A 23,034-nucleotide genomic window follows, 5' to 3' on the forward strand; every position below is an offset into this window, starting at 1 on the left:
GACGCACGCACACGCACACACACACACACACACACACGGATTAAAGCGAGATAAAAATCTCACGACTGAAATATTTTGGAAATCAAAAATTATGATGTTTAGGTTATTATCGTTCTAAAACCTATGTTCTTGCTGTTCTACAGCAGTGGTTCTCAACCTGTGGGTCGGGACCCCCAGGGGGGTCCCCACATGATTTTGTGGAAGTGACAATTTAAGGACCTTTAAGACCTTTTTAATACCTAAAACAAAAAACAAAAGAAAAGAAAAAGACCATTACTGCAACAAAAGTAATCAAGAAACTACACTATAAAACATGGGTCAAATTCTCAAATAATATAAGAAAGAGGCAAACATTTAGAAAATAGCTGATCTACAAGCTCACAACGAGTTTATAGATCTGCTATTTTCATAATTTCTGTGGATAAACAGAGTCAAACAAAATTGGGGGTCCCCCGTTCAAAATATGATTATTTTGGGGGGGTCGCGGCCTGAAAAGGTTGAGAACCGCTGTTCTACAGTACGTACAGCCAACCCAGTTGAAGAAATTGCAGATTGAGGCTTTTAGCCTTCTGCCTTTATGAAATATCCCGGAACATTAGGGTTCATGGAAGATTATTCTGAACATGTATTCTATTGCTAGTTTGACTTTGACCACTTCAAATACTCTTTCATCTTAAAATAATCTAAAAACCGAAAACATATTCTTGCTGTGCAATATGCTTCCATAGAGGACATACTGGCTTCTATGGAATCCAAATGAGTGAAACCAGTCGTGGCGACTGAGAACTTGAATCCATGCACACACATGCACACCGGACACGAAAAAGCGCACACGCACAAGTAAATGGAGCATGCACACAGAAAAGGGGCACAAAGATACATCCAAGGACAGGCAAACACGCTAACGTTAATGAGCTGTCCCGAAGTGCTGTATTTCATTGACCTCCAGTTCCCTTTTTACAAACCCGCTTCTCCATTCTACTCTTAACCACAGCAATAACTCTCTTTAGAACTTTAGAAGGCTTTCATCTTGCAGACAGTGTGTGCTAATCACCGTTTCAGAGACTACCATTGGGGTTTGTCGCACTTACCATCACCATGCTATTTCCACAGCTGTTGTGTGACCTCAAACATCCAAATAACACATTTCCTTTCTGCATAATGTTTGTTAATCACTTGGGACCAATATTTTCTAAACGTTTTTTTTTGCCCAAAATGGGGATGTCAGGTTAAGTGGTTAAACAAAATAAATCCTTGATTTAATTTTTAATAGGTGTCTGGGATGACTTTACTTAATGCCAGCACACATTGCTGTCTCTGGGCACAAAGTATGGTTTTCCACTACCAAATGATTTGACAAATTAAAATAAAACACATATTTATACACATTATAACTTCACAGTTCCTGCACTTGCCAGCTGTTACCTCAAAAGGTGCTTGGCGCTGCTGCTAAATGCCTAAATTGTGAATAGCAAATAGTAAATTTTTCCCACATGCAGTGAGCAGGCAGATTGTGGAGCGAGCTGAGAGAGTGACTGAACACAGCCAGTCACTGGTGCTTAAAACACTCCCATCCTGCCTTCCTTCCAGCCTCTGACCTACTGTACCAGCAAACCGTGACACGGCACTTTCTTACTTTCCAGGAATGCCAAAACATCTGTTGTTTGTCTCATTGTGTGTGTGTGTGTGTGTGTGTGTGTGTGTGTGTGTGTGTGTGTGTGTGGGGGGGTGTGTGTGCGTGTGTGTGTGTGTGTGTGTGTACACACGTGTGTGGCTGATCTTTAACCATAGTTTATACTTTGGCTATTCAAAAATAGCAGATATACAAGCTCATAGCACGGCACAAAGCTTTTAGATCTGTTTTTTAATCGTGAGCATTTTTTTTATATTTGAATATATACTGTAAATACCAGGTGAAAAAAAAAATTGCCTTTATATGAATTATATAAGACTACTGTTTTCAGGCTGCGAGGAAGAGCGTGAAAGGCTGAGAGCACACGGCGAGTCTTCAGGTAGCGGATGACAAGGATGACTGAGTGAGTGAGTGAGTAGCGTCCTCACCTCGTGCCTCTCGCCCTTGTTCTCGGTGAGGAGGATGATGGCGTCTGCCAGCGTGGTGGCCGTGGCCTCCACCTGCTCCACCATCACCTGCCTGGAGCTGTAGATGGCCAGGATGTAGCCGGGGAAGTCCTGACTGGGCCGCCGCAACGCAGCACTGGTGGGACTGGACACTGTGGGAAAGGAAGAAGACGCATTGGAACCCCAGCAACTTCAGTGAACGTACAGATACTCCTGATCAAATATTACTCGACTCTCTACAAGTGAAAAGTTGCTCAGTCAAATTTGTGCCATTAAAGGGATAGTTCACCCCCTCCTTTTTTTCAATCGATTAGTCACCCCATGGAGACTTCAAAAATAGCAGATGTACAAGCTTGCAGATGTACAAGCTTGCAGCGCAGCACAAGTTTGTATATCTGTAATTTCTTAATAGCCAACGCTAAAATCAAAAATTACACAGATGCTTTCCCGGTTTTAATAGGTTAAAGTACTGGAGTACTTGCTTTTAAAAATACTTAAGCATTCAAAAGTATGTGCTTTTAAAAATAGTTAAGCATTCATAAGTACAAATTACATTGTATTTTTTATATCAATTCATTGCTGTATCGAAACAAACAATTCAGCAAATCTGCAAAGTTCCCCTTTAATTCTACTGTTTGCTACTGCAGTCTTTGTCGAGAGCCTTTCTTTGCCTAGGGTTCAAAGAAAGATCCAATACTATCAGAGCATGTGCTATAAATATAGCAAGTACTAGGAAAATAACCATTTGCAACAATAAAAGAGACGCATGCAATGTTGGCTTCATTAACGCTCACTCAGACAAACAAACGGCACAACACTAAACAGCGACATTAACATAATACAAATATGCATGAAACATAACACTACAGCAAATCTACATGGTGGATAGTACTGTACGCTTCTAAAAATAAAACAAACACAGACAAATAACAAAACACACCCGCTTTCTTCTGAAGTTCTAATCATACACTGTTACACGGATTCTAGTGCAGTTCTAAGGTGCTTGCAGTTATGGGATCCACAGACACATTACACAGCCAGCTTAAGGCCTTAATGATAATTGTAATGCAGGTGTTTAAGTAATTGCACTGTTGAATGGGATTGGTCAGATTTAGCCATGTACATTTTGTTTTACGATAAAACTATATGGAAAGTGTCCAAGTACACTGTTGACATTGATGTTTTGAAGAAAAAAACATCAAAAACTTTTGACATAAAAGTATTTAATGGTGTTTGTATCATTCATTAAAACACATCACATTGGAGAATTTCATGTTGAATATTACTTGGGCTTTATGTGCATATTGTCGCTGTCGGGCATAAACCTAATAAACTAAAAGTACTACAGTGCTAAAAGTAGCGAAAATAGACAATCTATGAGCTCATATACAGTATCTGCTATTTTCACTTTTAAAAAAAAACATTGTGAAGGTGAAAGGGTTAAGTGTGCCTGTGGGTTTTAACTTTTATTATTATTGAACCAATTCAACTCAATTCAATTGGCGTCTGCCAGCGTGGTGGCCGTGGCCTCCACCTGCCACCACCAATGCCAAGTATCAATAAGAGCGTGCGACTAACACTGGAACACAGGTTCCCTTTTCAATTTCCTGAAAAGTAACAGACAATTTGAACAAGGTTTCCACCTGACAGCGACGATAATATGTCTGTGTGTGTTTGTGTGTGTTGTTGTGTGCACCCACCGGGTGTGGGCGGGCCCGTGGCTCCGCTGACGTTCATCTGCCAGTGGTTGAAGGCGCAGCAGACCACGGCGTACTCGCCGGGCTCCAGCATCACGTCGCAGCCCACAAACTTCTTCACGGCCCGCTTGCTGTGGGCCAGCAGGCGCCCCAGCGTCAGCTTGTTGCCGCTGCCGAAGGAGGCGCGGAACACCATGATGCACAGGTCCAGCAGGTGGCTGTCGGCCGTGTCCGAACGCCTGCGGATGGGGGAGGGGGGGGGGGGGCGAGGGGGCGAGAGGAGAATGAATGGGAGACCGAGAGAGAAAGGAGGGTAGGGAGGGACAGAGAAAGATTCATGGGGAATGGAGAGTACACTGTCCCCTCCCGCTCCCTCAGGCATGCACTCCCCAAAACTCTCAGAGAAGCCCCCCACCCTCCAAACTTTCAAAACCGCTCTCAATATGGCTTTCCCCTGCTAACTGCACACACCCCTGTCTCACCATTCCACCGTTTTTATTGATTTAATGCCTTAGTTTTAGTGTTTCTTTTTCCTAATAAAGTAGATTTTCTTTTGTTGTTGTCCCCCTCCCCCCCCCCCATCCCAGGTAAAGTGTCTTTGGGTACTTAGAAAAGCGCAATATACATGTGAGATATAAAAGTGAGATGTTATTATCATTATTATTATTATTAGAGTGAGAGACATGGGAGGAGTCTTTTTGCTTGATCCATTTCCCTCCAAAAAAGGATAAAATGTTTTATGTGTATTCAACAACAAGAAAAAGACAAAAAAGCCCAGGGAAAAAGCCCCAGTAAAAGTAGTTAATATAGTATCACAATCAGTTTAACCACTTTCACCATATATTATGCTTTAGCTATTCAAAAATATCAGATATACAAGCACTTTGTGTCGAGCTATGAGCTTGTAGATCTGCTATTTCTGAAAAGATTTGACAATTTGTGCAAATCTTTGAATATATATATATTTTAAAGTGGCCATTTTTAACTCAAATCATTGCGTCTGGGGGTCCTTGACATGGTCACAGTTTGAGTAACCACTGGTTTACAGTACCGTACCTGCTGCCCTCCTGGAAGAGGGCAAACTCCAGCGCCGTGCGCTCCAGCACAGTGAGAGCGGTGACAGTGACCGGCCCACTGGCCTTACTGGGGAAGCAGCCCTGCAGCCTCACCTCCTGCCAGTCCGAATGGATCTTACAGATGTCCACCGAGTCAAAGTACCTGGAGGTGCAGAACACACAGAGAGAGAGAGAGAGAGAGAGAGAGAGAGAGAGAGAAGAGAGAGAGGGAGCGAGAGAGAGAACATTTGATTAACTTCTCACAGAGACGCAAAAGTGCTTTACATACAGTGGGATTAAAAACAAAACAAGGTATTAAAGCAGTGAAAACAGAAAAAGCCTGTACAATTCATCTCAAACAGGACGCAGATAACAACACAAAACATAAAATCATGTACTGTAACTTCCGCAAATGCTTGTTTAAATAGTAGCGTTTTTGAGGTTGTTCATAAAGATGTCCGACTCCACAGAGGCTGCCGCTCTCAAGACCTGTGGTTGAGCATTCCAAAGTTTGTTTTTAGTTTAGTATTGGGAATTTGGGAAGTATTGGTAACAGACCCAGTTCAGTAGACCTTAGGGCCCTGCTGCGCACATAACGTGGGAGCAGGTCAGTTAAGTATTCCGGGGCCTGACCATGTATGCATGTACTGTATGTATGTATGTATGTATGTATGTATGTATGTATGTATGTATGTATGTATGTATGTATGTATGTATGTATGTATGTATGTATGTAAGTGAGTGAGTGAGAGAGAGACAATGAAAGAATATAGTGGTTGCTTTATATTGTACAATTTACAGAACAATTTCAATTTGTGCGAGGTCGGAGAAAGAATGAGCCCAAGTCAACAACCGAACCAACAAGGTAAACAGTCACACAAGGGTGCAAACAGAACCTTGAGTGCCAGCACGCTATCTAAATAATAACAAACGGTACATAGTCTTGCAGCTATTTATTTTATTTTGTTTTATTTACCATGCCCAAAATGATCTGATGCGAGTAAAATCAGACTGAATTCTTCATTGCCCTTCAACAATAATATTGCAATTCAGCCGTTTAGCAGATACTCTTATCCAGAGAGACTTCCAGTACAATATATTATTGTTATGAAACCACTATCTAATAAGTCCTGATCTGTATTTGTGGAGTTTCTTTGTGTTTTTTTAAGTACTTTTGGCTTCTTGTGCATCACTGTTAGAAGTAATGTGTAATACTTGCAAAGGGAGGTCCAAATGAACATTGTAGGAGACAGATAAAAGCAGCAAATAGTTCCCCCTGGACGTCATTTCCTCGGCAGGGCAAGGCCTCCGAAGCTGCATTTAAGACTAGACAACAAAAACTGTGAAACTCTCCACTGACACCAATGCAAATTAACCCATATATATATATATATATATATATATATATATATATATATATATATATATATATATATATATATATATATATATATATATATATATATATAGCATTGGTTCTCCAAGTGGGGGGGGCAACCAGGAAAAATAGTTAATACAGCGCAATTTTAACTACTTTAACCATATTGTTATACTTTGGCTATTCAAAAATAGCAGATCTGCAATGTCACAAAGCGTCACTTCGTGCTGCGCTATGAGCTTGTAGATCTGCTATTTTTTTTTTACAATCGTGTACATATAATACATATCATTTTTGGGGGTCCTTGACATGAAAACGTTTTAGCACCACTGATATAGAAACATACGTTTTTTTTCAGAAATCCGTTAGGAATTAGAAAGCATTGGTAGAATCGGGCGCCATACCAGGCCTTAAAGTGTTAAAGTCATATTTGCCCCGTGGCGGCTCGCAGAGGCGGGCGACCTATGAGCCGCTGTGAAAGCTGTGAAGCGTAAACACTGCAACAAAAAGAGAGCTTTGGGATGCTTATCTCACCGCATATCGTTAGTTCAAAAGTACCCATGGGGAAAAGTGTGGGTTCAACATCGAGACTCCTGCATAATAATAATAATCCATGTACTCCTGGTTTACACTTCAGTTGCGCGCCAGTGTCTACAAGCTAGAAATAGAAGATCTACAAGCTCACATTGTCAGCTTGTAGATCTGCTATTTCCGGTGTGCGTCATGATGCGCAAACCGAGTATAAATCGCCTATAAGACAAACAACGTACTGTAGGCATAATGGCGTGACACGGCATTAGTCACAAACACAGACACGGGTGACAAGTGGTGATTGGAAATGCTAAATGACAGCTCCCCCCAGCTGTGGTTACACACGCTCAGCGGACTCTGTGTGTGTGTGTGTGTGTGTGTGTGTGTGTGTGTGTGTGTGTGTGTGTGTGTGTGTGTGTGTGTGTGTGTGTGTGTGTGTGTGTGTGTGTGTGTGTGTGTGTGTGTGTGTGTGTGTGGGGCACCCCTAAGCTGGTGGAGAGGGCTGGGTGGAAGACATTGGTGCTGACAGTGCAGTTAGGACACCGCTGTGCCTACGTCTGCTAGCAAGTGTCCAAAACGGCACCCGGCGAGGCTGTGTGTGTATGTACACATCCTTACAGCTCAACTGTCAGGCTTAATCCATTAAGACCTGAAGATTCTACAAATGTCTACTAAATCCCAAGGATTGGGCCACAGACCCCCATCTCAAAATATTTTGTTCCTGGGGATCCCAGAAGCAAAGATTTGATTTGATTTTAAAAATATATATATTCAAAGATTTTCACGATTTTTCAAAAATAGCAGACCTACAAGTTCATAGCGTGGCACTCGGTGCCGCGCTATGAGCTTGCATATCTGCTATTTTTGAGGTCTTAATAGGTTAAGCCTGATTTATACTAAGTTGCGCGCCAGTGTCGTGCTCAGTAAATAGCAGATCTACAAGCTCGCAACGCGTCACAAATGTGACGCGTTGCGAGCTTGTATATCTGCCATTTACCACAGGCAACACCAATGTGCAACTAAGTCTAAATCAAGGCTTTAGCGGTTCCAATTCCAGCTCCAATTTTGCACCAAGCGTCTACCAAGTGATTCATTCCTCTGAACATGAAAGTGTTATTTGTTTTCTCACAATTCAATTCAGCCGCTTGTTAAGCCTCAGGACGATTAGCTTTTCTCATCGTAAAATCTAATTGGGATCCTAATAAACAATAAACAATAGAAGTCTTTCTATGAACGAGCATCCTTGCTTTTCTTCACTGGTTGCCTGTGAGTTTTAAGAACAGATTTTAAGATTTTACTGATCAACTTAAAAGCCTTTGATTTTTGCTGGTCCTGTATGACTGTAATAGCCTTAGATCCTCAGATAGAAAAACAGAAAAAATGTTTTATCTTGTTTTTGTAAAGCACTTTGTAACCTTCTTTCTAACGTTTATTATTATGTAACCTTCTTTCTAAAGTTTATTATTAGTATTATTATTATTACATTATTCACACTGACATAATCATAAAGCGAAGTGTTCTCAATCAGACAATAGACAGAGGTGCAATTATATCCCAGGGGTGTTGAGCAACACTCCAATGGAGACTCAGCTCAAAACATTTTCAGATGGGGGGGTCTGCGGCCAAATACAAATCATTGACAGTGACAGACTGTCCCAACACCTCACATCCAGTGGCCTTATCCTTCTCCAAACCGAGTTATTAGGATGGACACAAACTGGCCCCGGGCTGCAATGCTTTGACAACAACCTGACTGGGAACGAGGACAGCCAACAGACGGATGACATGGACTATCTAGTGAAGTCTGTCCCCAGGATCCAAGGACTGAAGGACAGTCAGACAGACAGACAGAGAGCTGCTGGCCTTGTTATTGTGTCACACTCCCATGAATGACAGGGAGGACATCTATAAGACGGACACCCACACCCACACCCACACATACACACACACAGAGGAGATAGCCAGACGTCACCTTTAGGTCATGAACCTAATTAATTTGATTCAGAAGTAGCACATGCAGGCAGGCAGGCGGGCAGATACAAGGAATAAAGCAGAATTAAATATCATGACTTAAAATGTTATTGAGGATGTTGAGGTATTATCACTCTAAACCTTATGTTGCTGCTACATGCAGCCAACCAGTTGAAGAAATCACAGATTGAGGCTTTAACCCTTTGCTTTTATGAAATGTCTGAGACCATTCATCATGTTTTATGGGAGATGCTTCTAAACAGGTATTCTATTGCTAGTTTGACTATTTCGAATAGTACATCTTAAAATAACTAATAACCGAAAATAGCTGATTTTAGCTATTTTCGGTGTGCAACATGCTTTCATAGAAGACATGCTGGCTTCTATGAAATCCAAATGACCGAAATCAGTCGTGGCGACTGAGAACTTTAATCCATGCAGATAGAAAGACAGACAGACAGACAGACAGACAGACACAAACACACAAACTGGAGAAAGGAGAGAGAAAAGTCAGTACTTGCTGTTGTATGTCTGAAAGGCTTTAATTGAATAACTAAAAGAAATGCCAGTCACGACAAGTCCAAGCTTCTGCCTGCCAATCCTATGGCAACCAAAACAATGCCAAACAATCCCAAAACAAACCCAACAACAACTTAACACAAGTCACTTCCTCGGCCACAGGTCATGTGAACAGGTTACACCATAAGAGTGATTTGCAGAGAAGCAATGTACTAAAACAACACAAAGCCAATGTATGAATGTATTTGGCAGCCAACCCCCATCTCCAAAATATTTTGTTCCAGGGACCCCAGAAGCAAAGATTTGAGTTAAAAATGTTCGCTTAAAAATATATATAGGCCTATATATTCAAAGAAAAAACCCAGATCTACAAGCTCATAGTGTGGCACGAAGTTACGCGTTATGAGCTTGTATATCTGGTATTTTTTAATAGCCAACTAATGTGCTATATATCTACAATCTAAAACGACACAGATGCTTTCCCGGTTTTAATGGGTTAAGCCTTATTTTTGGAAAATAGCTGAACGACAAGCTCACAACGTTGTGAGCTTATTGCTGTTTTCGCAATGTTTTAAAATGTTAGGCAAAACCATTATAGGCAAAAACTTTTAGCCTATAATGACATGTTGAAATAGTGGTTTAACGAGTAGCCCAATTTTCATTTCAGTTGCTTGTTTTATCTCACTTACAGTATATTGTGTCAGCATTTGGCTGCTCGTTAGCTTGCCTCGTTAACACAAAGGGGACACTCCTGGTCACACAAATTAACAGTCATAAAATTCTAAATGCCAGTGCTGTTGCATCGTTTATGGAGGACTAGTTCATATTACCTACAAGGACATCACAACAGGCAGTTGCTTGGAATAAGGTCTTGTAGTTTAAATTGCCCTCGTAAAAATAGGCTATTAACATAAAACTAATGCAATTGTGTTGCACTTTAAAACTGGGTTGGTCATAGCCCCATGTACTGTACAAGTTGCAGACCAAAGAAAGACACACCACGCACACACACACACACACAAAATGGGGTGTCACAATTCTCCAAATCCACGAGTCGGTTTGATTTACGATTTGAAGGTCACGATTCAATTGGATTCTCGATTACGTCACACTGACAAAACAAATTACTTCAATCCTGGTGGCTTTTTCAGATTAGGAAATTTAAGCTGTGGTAAAGTAGAAGAAGTAGAAGACCTTTATTCATCCTTTGAGAAATTTTGTTTCAGCTTCACCCAGCAGAGGGCTGATCAGAGGCACGAGCACTTACACGCACAAACACACACACAGCTGAGCTTGTATGCTGGGGGAGCTGTACACACACACACACACACACAACAGTAGAACCAGCCTCAGGTTTAGCCATCCTGTGTGAAGTGACGTGCAGACGGAGGTCCTTACTTGATGAAGTCGTTGTATTCCATCCAGAAGACGCCGTCGCTGCTGCCGTGGGCCATCAGCTCGTGCCGCAGGTGCTGAGGCCAGTCTGTCCACTCGTCTGACCAGCTGCCGTTCCACGAGAAACGACCCCATGGGTTACGTAACCGCAGCAACCTGGAAGACAGACAGACAGACAGGGAGATTGAGAGATGGGGAGGGCAGAGAGTGACATAGCTCAGTGTCAACTTCTTGCTCCTTGTTTTTTAGCCACACAATGATTTTACCTGCCTTTTACCCACAGTGTCAGACTAAACCCATTAAGACCCGAGATACGATTCTACAAATGTATTCTGAATACATTTAAACAGTTTCCTGAAAAACTAATGTTGCTATATCAGTGGTGCTCAAACTTTTTCATGTCAAGGACCCCCAAAATTATATGTATTTGGCCGCGGACCCCCGTCTCAAAATATTTAGTTCCAGGGACCCCCCAGAAGCAAAGATTTGAGTTACAAATGTTCGCTTAAAAATATATATTCAAAGATTTGCACACATTTTCACGATTTTTCAAAAATGGCAGATCTACAAGCTCATAGCGCGGCACTCGGTGCCGCGCTATGAGCTTGTAGATCTGCTATTTTTGAATAGCCAAAGAAATCTAAAATGACACAGATGCGTTCCCAGTATTAATGGGTTAAAGGACAACTAATGCTCATTATGAAATGATAAATTAAAAATATTAATTATTATTATTAATAATGTGTTATATTACCATTAAAATCTGAGAATTTGGGGACCACTTGCAGTATCCTCATGGCCCACAGGCTGAGAGTTTTGTGTCACACAACACAAACAGTCTGCAGAGTGTCACCTGAACGCTGTCTACCCTCAGACTCATTTCAGATCAAGTGTTGTGCTCCAATCTTCCCGTCAGATTTCTCCGACAGCGGTAAACTAATTAAAGTGGCGAGGCCGCGCGGCAGCCGTCGGAGCAAATTACGTCCGGGATTGATACAGCCACTCTCATGTTCCGCTCGCAGGTGGGCCAGAAGAAGAAGCAGCACCTATTGTGTGGACTCACAATGGGCGAGCGGATCAAAGCGGTCACGTTGAAAACCGGTTTGTACCAGGTCCCTGTCCCTGCTCCGCCCACTCTGTGCTTTAATCTTCCTGCCCCCCCCCCTCCCCCCCAACACACTTTCAACCTGTTCATCTTTTTTTGCAAGCGCTAGTTTCACAATCGGGAATGTGTCATTTTTATATTATTACGCTCTGAGGAAGGCTGTTATTTTATACACAGACACATAATCTGTGTCTGCGGGTAAATTGTCTCACCCGTCACAATACACAAGCCACATTTTAAGGACATACAGTATCAACAGGTCATTTTGTTATTATTTCCGTTCTTCGTCTCCATTATATAAACTTAAACACTCCCAAACATACCTGTGACCCATTTGTTTGCGTTATAAATATAATAGCAGATATACAAACTCACAACGCCGTTGTGAGCTTGTAGATCGGCTATTTTCACAATTTTTGCCTCTTATATTATTTGACATTTTCTTATATTGTATGACCAGTTTTTAGAGTATAGTTTGTTGATTACTCGTGATGCAGTAATGGTCTTATTTTCCTCTTTTGAGGTATTAAAAAGGTCTTAAAAGTCCTTAAATTGTCACTTCACTGTCATCTAGGGACCCGCCCCCTAAAATCACCCACAGGTTGAGAACCACTGCAGAATGCCTTTTATCCTGTGCTTCACAATTACAAAATATTTGAATTCGTACCTGTAGCCCTGCACGTCCCGCACGTCCAGGACGGAGTAGGCGTGGCGAGGCCGCAGCCCCATAGACTCGTACACCGCGTCATCCACCTTCATGTTCCCTCCACCGCACGAAGCTCCCATCAGGAACCTGAGCAACACAACCACACCGTTAGACACACCAGGACTCGATTAGACCACGAAAAGTCGTAATTTCGTCACTGTCGGGCAGAAAAACTCCAATCTCCATATTTTAACTTTTTGTGTTTTTTCAATGAAATAAAAAAATATGTTCATATTGTGGCAGCAATTTTTTTTAAGTAAAAAAAAAGTGCTCAGGAGCCGAGATACAGCCTTTTTCAGTAATAAGTTAAACAAGAAGTGAATGGAGCAGCAAATCTTCGGATCACGATATCTTGGGTTCTGAACATTCTTTTCGGCACTGAGGGCATTCAGAAAAAACTCAGGATTACTCGTTTTTGGCACTCGGAGAGTTAATGTCCTACTATCATGGGTTTACAACAGGTGGTCTGTGGACCACTGGTGGTCCATGAAGGTATTGCAGGTGGTCCCTGACTGTGCATTTAGTAGTGTAGGAAAGTGAAGATTTGCATTTATTTTTTATTTTCTTCCATGGAAACAGTCCAATAAATAACCTATGATGACGTGTCAATGTTGACAGTTACGGGAAGTCGGAGGTCTAGAAATTCCACAGAAAAGGGAGTCAGAATCTCAGGAAGTGTACCGGATTGCCTGGTTGAGTCATCATTATTAGGAAATGTGCCCATATAATAGCTGTCTGCTCACTCATACGTAAGATACAAATCAGTAGATCACTCAACCCATTCAATCCGGGAACGCATCTCGTCATTTTAGATTTATTTGGATATTCAAAAATAGCAGATCTACAAGCACATAGCGCGGCACAGAGGGCCGTGCTATGAGCTTGTAGATCTGCAATTTTTTTTAAATCGTGATACATTTTTAAATCTTTGAATATATATATTTTTAAAGCGAACATTTGTCAAATATTTTGTTCCAGGGACCACCAGAGCCCCCCTGGAACCCCCCCCTCCAAGGACCCCACTTTGAGAACCACTGTAAATGTTGATCTCACTTGTCAGAATGACATGTTGTGTCGCTGTGATGCGTTGTGAACTTGTAGATCGGATATTTTTCGCTTTGTGACAATTGTTGTGCTATTACAGTTAAGTATAAATCAGGCTTTAGTACCGAGTGTTACCAAAGCCAGGAAACCAAATCAGAATAGGGAATTACACGGTACCAAATTGATTAATACGGTACAATGCAGAATACATACATTCAGTAGAATAAGACATTAATACAGACAGTATGACTATGTCTATATGATTATAAGCAGTGTAATGTATTTTGTCATAAATCAATTTTGTATTAACATTTTCCATAAGGAAGGACAGAACAAAGGGAAGGAATTTAGAGCAATCTAGATGTTTAAGTACCGCATCTAATTCCTATATTTTAAATGGTAGATACAAATTGGACAGCATACAGCAGAGAGAGAGAGAGAGACACACAGATAGATAGACAGAAAGAGGATGACGGGCAGAAAAAAAAAACATGACCTAGATTCAATCCTCCAGCAGTGCAAGCACGTGTCATCTAACCATCCATCTTGTGCTCAACTTAAATTCTGTCATACTATGGTGTTGCTTGCCGAAAATAGCTGATCTACAAGCTCACAATGCGTTTGAATTCTAATTTCTCTTTAACCGGTTCGGCCGTGTATGGGTGGGATTTGTTTGTTTGTTTGTCATGTCTGATGTGTGTTTATAGTTGTCGAAATGACCTTTTTTCCCCTGTTAATATTGCCTGATGTGTTATTTCCTGTGAATGTAATAAAAATACCTTGGAAAGAAAAAAGCTCACAATGAGTCAAATAAATCGAGAGTTACACATGTAACTAAGGTTCTATGAATTCCTTCTGACCGCCAGAGGCAGTGTTTTCAACACCTGGATATCCATCGCACGATGGATATCCAGGTGTTGAAAACACTGCCTCTGGCGGTCAGAAGGAATTAAATAGAACAGGCTTAACGCCCCACAATTCACTATTTCCTTCAACAAAAACAGAAAAACTTCCAGCATCTGGGTTCTTTCAGAGCAGCATGCCGCCCGGGGATCGCGCGCACGCTCTCACCACCACCGTGACGCACGCGTTTCTCACCCTGCCTCCTTGGAGCTGAGCATCTTGGCCCAGATGAGGTCGTTGTCGATGGGCTCCTCGCGGGGGTTGGTGGAGCTGACCTGCAGCATCAGCGAGTCACAGGGCGCCCCCGTCAGCGTGGCCAGGCCCTCGATGGCGCGCCCCGCCTGCAGGGCAAAGTAGGAGCCGTGGAGCTTGGCCAGGGCCTTCTCGATCAGCGCCACCCACAGCTGCTTCCTCTGCGCCTGTGGGTGGGCGGTGGCACACAGGGGATATACTTTAGTCTTTAATCACACAGGTCACTTGGTACATCTGTAATGAAAATAAGTCCTCGAGCTAGAAGAAAAAAAGTACCAAAATCGTGGGCACTAGGTCTTGCACTAGGGCTCGCTGTTTTAAACGCATACATTTGGACCGGGATGTGAATGAAGCACGACCTAGACGGCTGCTGTGTTATTCAATAGGACGCGGTTTGAATGGGGATGTGAATAATTTGGACAGGAACATGTTCTCGATGCTGACCCAGTTGAGAATCGCTAATCTCTTTGTCGGCTCCTGGCACCTATTAGAGAAAAGCTATTGATTAAGCTGTCCCTCATTTGGAGTCTGAATGCAAGTTAAAGAGGGGCATGTGAGAATCATTGTGAATACACTCGATATGCTTCCATTCTTTACCCTGGACTTGTTCAATTTCATCTCTCTGGTTTCCCTTCCCCTCCCTCCTCTTGTCCATGCCTCCCCCCACCTCTCCTCCTCTCCAGTGTTGATTTTGACAGCAAATTTTGATTTAGTTTTAGTCTTTTGAATACAATTCCATTTAGTTTTAGTCATATTTTAGTCATCTGAAATGTCTTAGTTTTTGTCTAGTTTTAGTCCACTAAACATCATAAGATTATAGTCGACTAAATCTACAGTTGATTTAGTCTACTAAAATGTATTGTGGCGGCAGGTAATGGCTGATTTTACACTTGGTTGCATGCTGAAAATAGCTCACAACTTGTGAGCTTGTAGATCTGCTATTTTCAGAGTGCAACACCTGAGCGCAACCAAGCATAAAATGACTTGCCTTTTAGTTCTACTGGATCTCTTCTCCACTAGTCACTCCCTAACATTTTAGTCTAGCTTTTATTTGTTGACGAAATTGTCAATATATTCGTTCTTAGTTTTAGTCATCATAGCTTAGTTTTCAATTCGTTTTTATTTAGTTTTCGTCAATGAAAAAAGTGTTTTTGTCATATTTTTTGTCGACGAAATCAACACTGCTCTCCATGTCTCCTCCACACTGCGTCCCTCCCTCCGTCCCTCCGTCTGTCCGTCCGTCCTGACCTGGGAGAAGAGCAGGTAGCCGTAGTCGTCGCAGGGCAGCATGTCGTCCACCAGCACCGTGGTCCACGTGCCGTCTTTGCACAGCCTGACCTGGTAGGCCCCCTCCGGGCACATGGTCCGCGTGATCATCACCCTCTCCACCAGCTCTGGACGCTCCGCCAGCACCGCCAGAGCACTCAGGAACCTAGAGGAGAGGAGAGGACAGGAGAGGGAGAGGAGTAAGAGAGGAGAGGAGTAAGAGAGGAGAGAAAGGGACAGAGGAAAAGGAGGTTATGAGAGAGAGGAAAGGAGGGGTAGAGGAGGCGAGATAGGGGAAGTAAATGGAGGTTGAACAAGAGCCAGGGGAAGGGGTTGAAATGTCAGAGGGAGGGAGGGAAATGAGAGAAGAGAGAGTGAGCGAGAGACAGAGACATAAGTCGGCGAGGCAGCTAATGAGATGGTCAATCAGGGAGGACGAATTGACTTAACAATGGATAGGGATGGGCCGAGAGTGATCCGTTAGAATCAAAGAGACTGGGTCAGACAGAGATAGATTAACCCTTTAAGACCGGGAACGCATCTGTGTGTCATTTTCAGATTTCTTTGGCTATTCAAAGTAGTGCGTAGTGCCGCGCTATGAGCTTGTAGATCTGCTATTTTTGAAAAATTGTGCAAATCTTGGAATATGATATGCATTTTTAAAGCGAACATTTTTAACTCAAATCTTTGCTTCTGGGGGTCCCTGGAACAACAAAATTTGAGATGGGGGTCCACGGCCAAAAACATATCATTTTGGGGGTCCTTGACATGAAATACTTTGAGAACCGCTGATATAATAGCAACATACGTTTTTTTTCAAAGAAACTGTTAGGATTGAGAAGATATTTGTAGAATCCCCAGAAGCAAAAGAATTGGGCTAAAAATGTTCGCTTTAAAAATATATATATATTCAAAGATTTGCACAAATGTTCACAATTTTTCAAAAAGTTCTGCGCTATGAGCTTATATATCTGGTATTTTTGAATAGCCAAAGAAATCGTAAGTGACACAGATGCGTTCCCGGATTGAATGGGTTAACGGATGATGGATACAAAGCGACAGATACTGAACAATGGGGGCAGGTGGATTGGTGGGAAGGGATACACGTTGACAGAAATGGACTAGTTGCCAGACACATCGTGGGATTAAGCAGACAAAACAGACACAAGGGACGGGCGAGATGGACAGCTGAGCCGTCAACCTTGTCTATAAATTAGGAGTTTTTATCATGCAGTTGCAGAAGGTTCTTTAAAGCGGTTTATTCGAGATTTTTTCATTCAAGCGCTCATTTGCATAATTCTCTCCTTTATTGAAAATCATTCACGTTTGATGAGAGGAGCCACTGTGCCGTCTGGTTAGCGGCCTATTACGGTTAAATTATCCAGCAGCACACACACAGAGACCATGTTGCCATCCTTCATTAACTTGCTGGTGAAATTAGTCGCTCAAAATGCAGATTCATCACAAAAATGCAAGTTATTCAAGTGTCTGTGGAGCCAGGGAGTCTGTTGGCCTTAAAGGTTTAATGACATTCACTTTTACACCACATTCAAAGTCTTTGTCCTGGTCCTTCAAAAGTGTACAAAAAGTTTTAAGTGAAAATTCCATTCCAGTGATCCATGGCAGGTGTTTTTCTCTCACATTTCTAAAGCCTTTTCAACTGCAATGAAAAAAGAAATCTTTGCCTGCGGGTGTCGCTGGTGAGGGATTTTGCCTGTCAATCATCGCCTCTGCTCCGCCCCCCCCCAAAGGAAAGGATAGGGGAGGGGAGGGGCGAGGAGGAGAGTGGGCGGGATTAATCGACTGTGACCTCACTGTCGAAGGGCCAAACTCAGATTACTTTTCAGCCTAATTATTCAGAAAACCCCAGACCACAGAAAATCCACTGAATGTTCTAAGTTCAGGTTTTTTGGGTGTAATTGAGGTCATAAAACCCCAAATAAAACATTGAAAATAAAAAAAGTGAAAATGAATGTCATGATACCTTTAACAAAGACACCCTCTATTTTGTGACAATTTTACTGCTTCACACGACTATACTGTAGCTTGTTTGTACTTGTGGATAGAGAAACCGACGCCATGCATCAGGTTTCTTTTTTGCCGTTGACTCATTTACAGATTATATTCAAATGTATAAGACAATTACATTATACTGTATGAATTCTAAGACAATTATTTGACAAACAGCCAAAATGTCAGTTTCAGAACTTTCATCTTTACGATCATTGTTAAAAACAAAGACAGGTCTATTGCTTACTATTGCTTTTGGTGCCAACATTAAAACCGGTAAAGCATAAATGTGTCATTTGAGATTTTTGCGTTGGCTATTCAAAAATAGCGGATATACAAGCTCACAGCACGGCACGAATGAGCTTGTACATCTGCTATTTTTGAAAAATCTTGAAAGTGTGAGAACTACCGAATTAGAAGGCATTTGTAGAATCAGCCTCAGGTCCTAATGGGTTGACACTAATTCTCCACATGAAACATGTCTCAATTCATTCATTCTTTTCGCAGTGGAAGACCACTCCACTCTAGACACACAGAAACTCTGTCGTTCAGGGAGAGGGACTTTTTCTGTGTGTTTTATTAACAAGGTTCCATCTGCTCAAGTGGCAGCCGAGCGGGACTGATCAGCCCAATCGGCAGAGGCGATGAAAATCCAATTCCCTCAAAAAAAATCGAATCAAAGTCCAATTAGCCGAAGCGTAACGAGACACGGGATGAGAGGTCACATCCGCCGCCATGCCAAAACGACCAAGGTGATTGTCCGACAGCTGCTTTAATTGGACGGGAGGGAGCCAGTTGGACAGTGTGTGTGTGTGTGTTGTGTAAAAAAGAGAGAGAGAGACAGGGATGGGAATTTGGGTTACATGTACTGTACATCCTGTTGCTGGTGAGTGGCTTGGGCCCAAGGGAGTGCTATTTTTGATAAGCTGCAGTGTGTGTGTGTGTGTGTGTGTGTGTGTGTGTGGGTGTGTGTGTGTGTGTGTGTGTGTGCGCTGGTGAGTATATGCGCATAGCGGTGACGTGAACGTATGCGGTACTTGGCCTTGGCAAGTAACCATATTTTTGTTTGTGTGTTCACGTGGGTTTGTGTGTGTTGCGTGGATGACAGTCAGACACCCAAGGACACGCAGCGAACAAGGGCGTGGAGATAAAAACACGGCGTCCAGACCCACATTCCCATGAATAATCTCTGCGCTATGTGCACTATCTGTACATCTGCACGACTCTTCCCCCCCCCCCCCCTTCCCTCTTTTTTTTTCCTCCACGCTCGTTCTCCTCACTTCTTCACGGCGGTCGGGCTCGTTGACAAACAACCCTGCCCCCGGAGGGTGCCCAGTGTGTGCTTTGCATCGCACTGACCTTTCAAACAGAAAGGGAGGGGGGAGGGGTGACGAATCGTCTCTTTTCATGGCACGGATACCAATAATGTTCTGGGATGTTGAGGCTGATACCAGGCTAACATAGGTTACATAGATTACTGACACGAGGAGCCACACGTAACGCCACAGTAAATCAAGACAGAGAAAACAAATATGACCAGGTGCTCACCGGAGACGCTAAGTGGTTAAAAATAGTTAACCCTTTTGATCCGGGAACGCATCTCTGTCATTTTAGATTTCTCTAGCTATTCAAAAATAGCAGTTATACAAGCTCAAAGCGCGGCAATCATGAAGCCGCGCTATGAGCTTGTATATCTGCTATTTTTGAATAGCCAAAGAAATCTTAAAATGACACAAATGATGCCGGTCTTAACACATTGGGTGCCAGAGGTTTATTAAAATATTATACTTTGAGTGCCAGGACTTTTTAAACATTTTGAACCTTTTTCAAGTAGTCACAAAATATTTTCAGTGATCACCGTCCTCACGGTGATCCCCTCATTACACACATACAGGTCTCGTACAATCGGGGGGAAAACATTTAAAACATTCGGAAATCCATTCCATAGTTGCAGCCAGTTGAAAATAGTTAAATTAACATTGTAAAAAAAAAAAGTGCACAGGAGCCGAGATACAGGTTTTTGAAGTCATAAGTTAACCAGGAGGTGGATTGGAGTCTAAATCTTGTAGGAGTGATATTTCCTGTTGCTGTGAAGGGAAAAAAAAAACGTATATATACGGTTTTGGCACTCAACGTTAGTATGCGCAAAACCGTGTATATACGGTTTTGGCACCCAATGTGTTAAAGGGTTAAAGGATCAACACCATGAATTTAAAAAAAATATTTGATATTTAATATCATATGGTGTATGTCCCTCAAACCTTTTTCAAAAGGTTTGAGCCTAAATCATCACTCAGATATACTCATCCCAAGTCAATTGTCTCTGGCTTATACAGCACTTTCAGCTGCAATACCAAAATGTCCTCTTGGGCAGGGGGGGGCTACTGAGCAATTCTGTCTGGCCAGCATCAATGCAATGGCAATGCAAGTGATGTCACTTGCATTGCCATTCTGAAATGGCCTGTTCAGACACGCCCATTCTGAAAATCTCTGAAATGAGAATGAATGACTGAATGTTAAAAAAAAAAATTGGGGTACAAGAGACACTGGGGAGCCCAAAAAATACTAAAAACCAAAACAAAAATGAAATTCATGGTGTAGACCCTTTAAGGTATCAAAGGTGCTCCTGGATTAGACGGGATCAAACAGAGTATCCTTGTGCTCAGTGTAAAAAAGGAGGAAACAACCTTTATTGTTACGAGGCAAATGCCAACATGTTTCGACCGACAGAGGTCTTCATCAGGGTTAAAATGGATTTTAGTTTGAAACATTTGGTGTTTGCCTTATAACATCAAAGGCCTCCTTTTTACATTGAGTGCCCAGTAATCAAGACAGATTAGATTTTTTTTATGTGCATCGTCCCTTCTCTCATGCCACCCATATTGATATGAATAAATGGGTGATCTTAACCCATTAACACATTGAATGCCAAAAACGGTCCGGACCGTTTTTGAGGGTCCAAACGAGAAGTGCCGAAAACGGTCCGGACCGTTTTTGACCCAATTCTATTTTTATACATGTGGGCCACGTGGGGCGCTAAAACGAAACTTTGACATCACCCAAGCAGTTTCTGAGAAGAAGAGGCTGGATGTGGCTCCATGTCAAAAATCCTTCCGGTCGGCGTTTTCAATGTTATCTCCTTGATTAAAAGCTTAATATCTCCATTTCTTTTTAATGTGGTGGAAACGAGCCGTTTTCGATCGGCGATCACGCTGCAATGGAGGGTCGCGTTGGAAATATTATTGTTCCAGGCGTTAGTCGGGACCCTCCGCCGTCTCGCACGCACGCTTTGTTTACATGCATTTCCGCGTCGGGGCTTCTCACAGCACGAAATGTATAACGCAAGTGGATGGAAGAAATGCTGGCACTCAACGTATAATATTTTAATAAACCTCTGGCACCCAATGTGTTAATACCTGGAACGCATCTGTGTCACTTTAGATTTCTTTGGCTATTCAAAAATAGCAGATCTACAAGCTCATAGCGCGGCACCGAGTGCCGCGCTACGAGCTTGCAGATCTGCTATTTTTGAAAAATCGCGAAAAAATATTTTTTATATTTTTTTCAAAAAACTGTTAGGATTTAGATTTTTTTAAAAGAATCGCCTCAGGTCTTAATGGGTTAAACCAAATGTACAAAGCGAATGGCCTACTTTGTCTATCGTTCAGCAAAGGTAACACATATGAGCCATTTAGCAACACAGCTTAGTACATGAAATGGGTCAGCAATAAGTACAGCTGGTTTTTGGTGTTTTTCCCCCCGATACACTAGAATATACACGGCATAAAAAGGATGGCGCCTCACCAGCAGTTTCCCAGAAGGCCTTGCAGGATGTCAGAGGGCCGTGGCGTGCGGAAGACGGACCACTTGACGCCTCGCTCTTTGAAGTTGCTGCAGTTGATCTCGTGGGGGCGGAGCCACTTCTTGATGCGCTGCTGAACGCTGTCGCCTTCGGGAAAGCCGACGGAGCGAGGGCCCGGAGGGAAGCTGTCGTCCACGAAGTTTACCACATTCTAGGACAGAGAAACACACAAGCACCGGTTACGGGGAGAGAGACGGAGAGAGATGAAAAACACAGAGAGAGAGAAAGAGGGAGAGACACTGGCAGACAAGGGACAGTGGTGGAAAAAGTACTCAAATGTTTTACTTAAAGGCATACTAGGTAACGTTTTCAACAAAAATAAAGTTAAATTGTATATCTTTTGTGAGTGGCAAAAGTTTCACAACACCCACTCCATGAATTTCACCCCCGGAAGCCTTTTATTTATATATTTACTATTGAACGGTGAAGGGGGGGACTTTCCCGGGGAAATGACGTCATCTGGCCGGAAAACGGAGGCGGAAATGCACTGGTTTCCTGTTTGGCCAGGAACTACCGCAACGGTTTCCTGTTTGGCCAGGAACTAGCGCGCTAATAACAAAAAGGAACCTCACGCTGATTTTAAGAGAATGTAGGATTGGAAGATCGAAAAAGAACAGAAAAAGAAAGCACAGCTCATGGTAACTAATGCTCCACTGGCTAAGAGAAACGATCCGTAGATAGTATAAAACAATTAAAAGATCGCTTTTTGAAACGCTTCCGGTGAAAACGAATGGAATTCTGGGTAATCGAGGACTACGGAAATTGTATGCAGTGACGGTAGTGACCAGCAGAGGTTGCTAAAAATCGTTATTTGTGATTTTGCATTGTACAACTTTAAGTATCAATACTGCAATGTAGAAGTACTCTGTTACAAGTAAAAGTCCGGAAATCTAAATTTACTTAAATAAAAGTCCCAAAGTATTGGTATCAAAATGTACTTAAAGTACCAAAAGTAAAAGTACTAAAATGTTTGAAAATAGCCGATCTACAAGCTCACAACGCATCGCGATGCGACGCGTTGTGAGCTTGTAGATTGGCTATTTTCAAATAGCCTATGTATAAAATAGGGCTGAAGTGGTTAATGTATGTTTTATAATATCATAATTTATATCTGAAAAAGTACAATATTTGCTTCTGAGATGTAGTGGAGTAGAAGTAAAAGTATTTGTAATTGAAAATACTCAAGTCAAGTACAAACATTGTACCTCAAAATTGTACTTAAGTACAGTACTTAAGTAAATGTACTTCGCTACTTTACACC

At 42.2% G+C, this 23,034-nt stretch overlaps 1 protein-coding gene across 1 annotated transcript in view; it reads right to left on the minus strand.

Annotated features, from left to right (window-relative positions):
* The window catches only part of capn15 (calpain 15), a 61,302-nt gene that overhangs the window by 2,211 nt on the left and 36,057 nt on the right, over positions 1-23,034 (minus strand). Inside the window, exons 3-10 of the mRNA XM_080456293.1 lie at positions 21,716-21,924; positions 15,884-16,067; positions 14,579-14,802; positions 12,398-12,523; positions 10,629-10,781; positions 4,833-4,994; positions 3,780-4,015; positions 2,062-2,231 (exon numbers count right to left, since the gene is read on the minus strand). Coding sequence (XP_080312419.1) covers positions 2,062-2,231; positions 3,780-4,015; positions 4,833-4,994; positions 10,629-10,781; positions 12,398-12,523; positions 14,579-14,802; positions 15,884-16,067; positions 21,716-21,924 — 1,464 coding nt within the window. The remainder of the gene's footprint in view (positions 1-2,061; positions 2,232-3,779; positions 4,016-4,832; positions 4,995-10,628; positions 10,782-12,397; positions 12,524-14,578; positions 14,803-15,883; positions 16,068-21,715; positions 21,925-23,034) is intronic.

This window comes from Gymnoscopelus braueri (assembly GCF_963280865.1).
Source record: "Gymnoscopelus braueri genome assembly, chromosome: 17".
Classification (NCBI taxonomy): Eukaryota; Metazoa; Chordata; class Actinopteri; order Myctophiformes; family Myctophidae; genus Gymnoscopelus; species Gymnoscopelus braueri.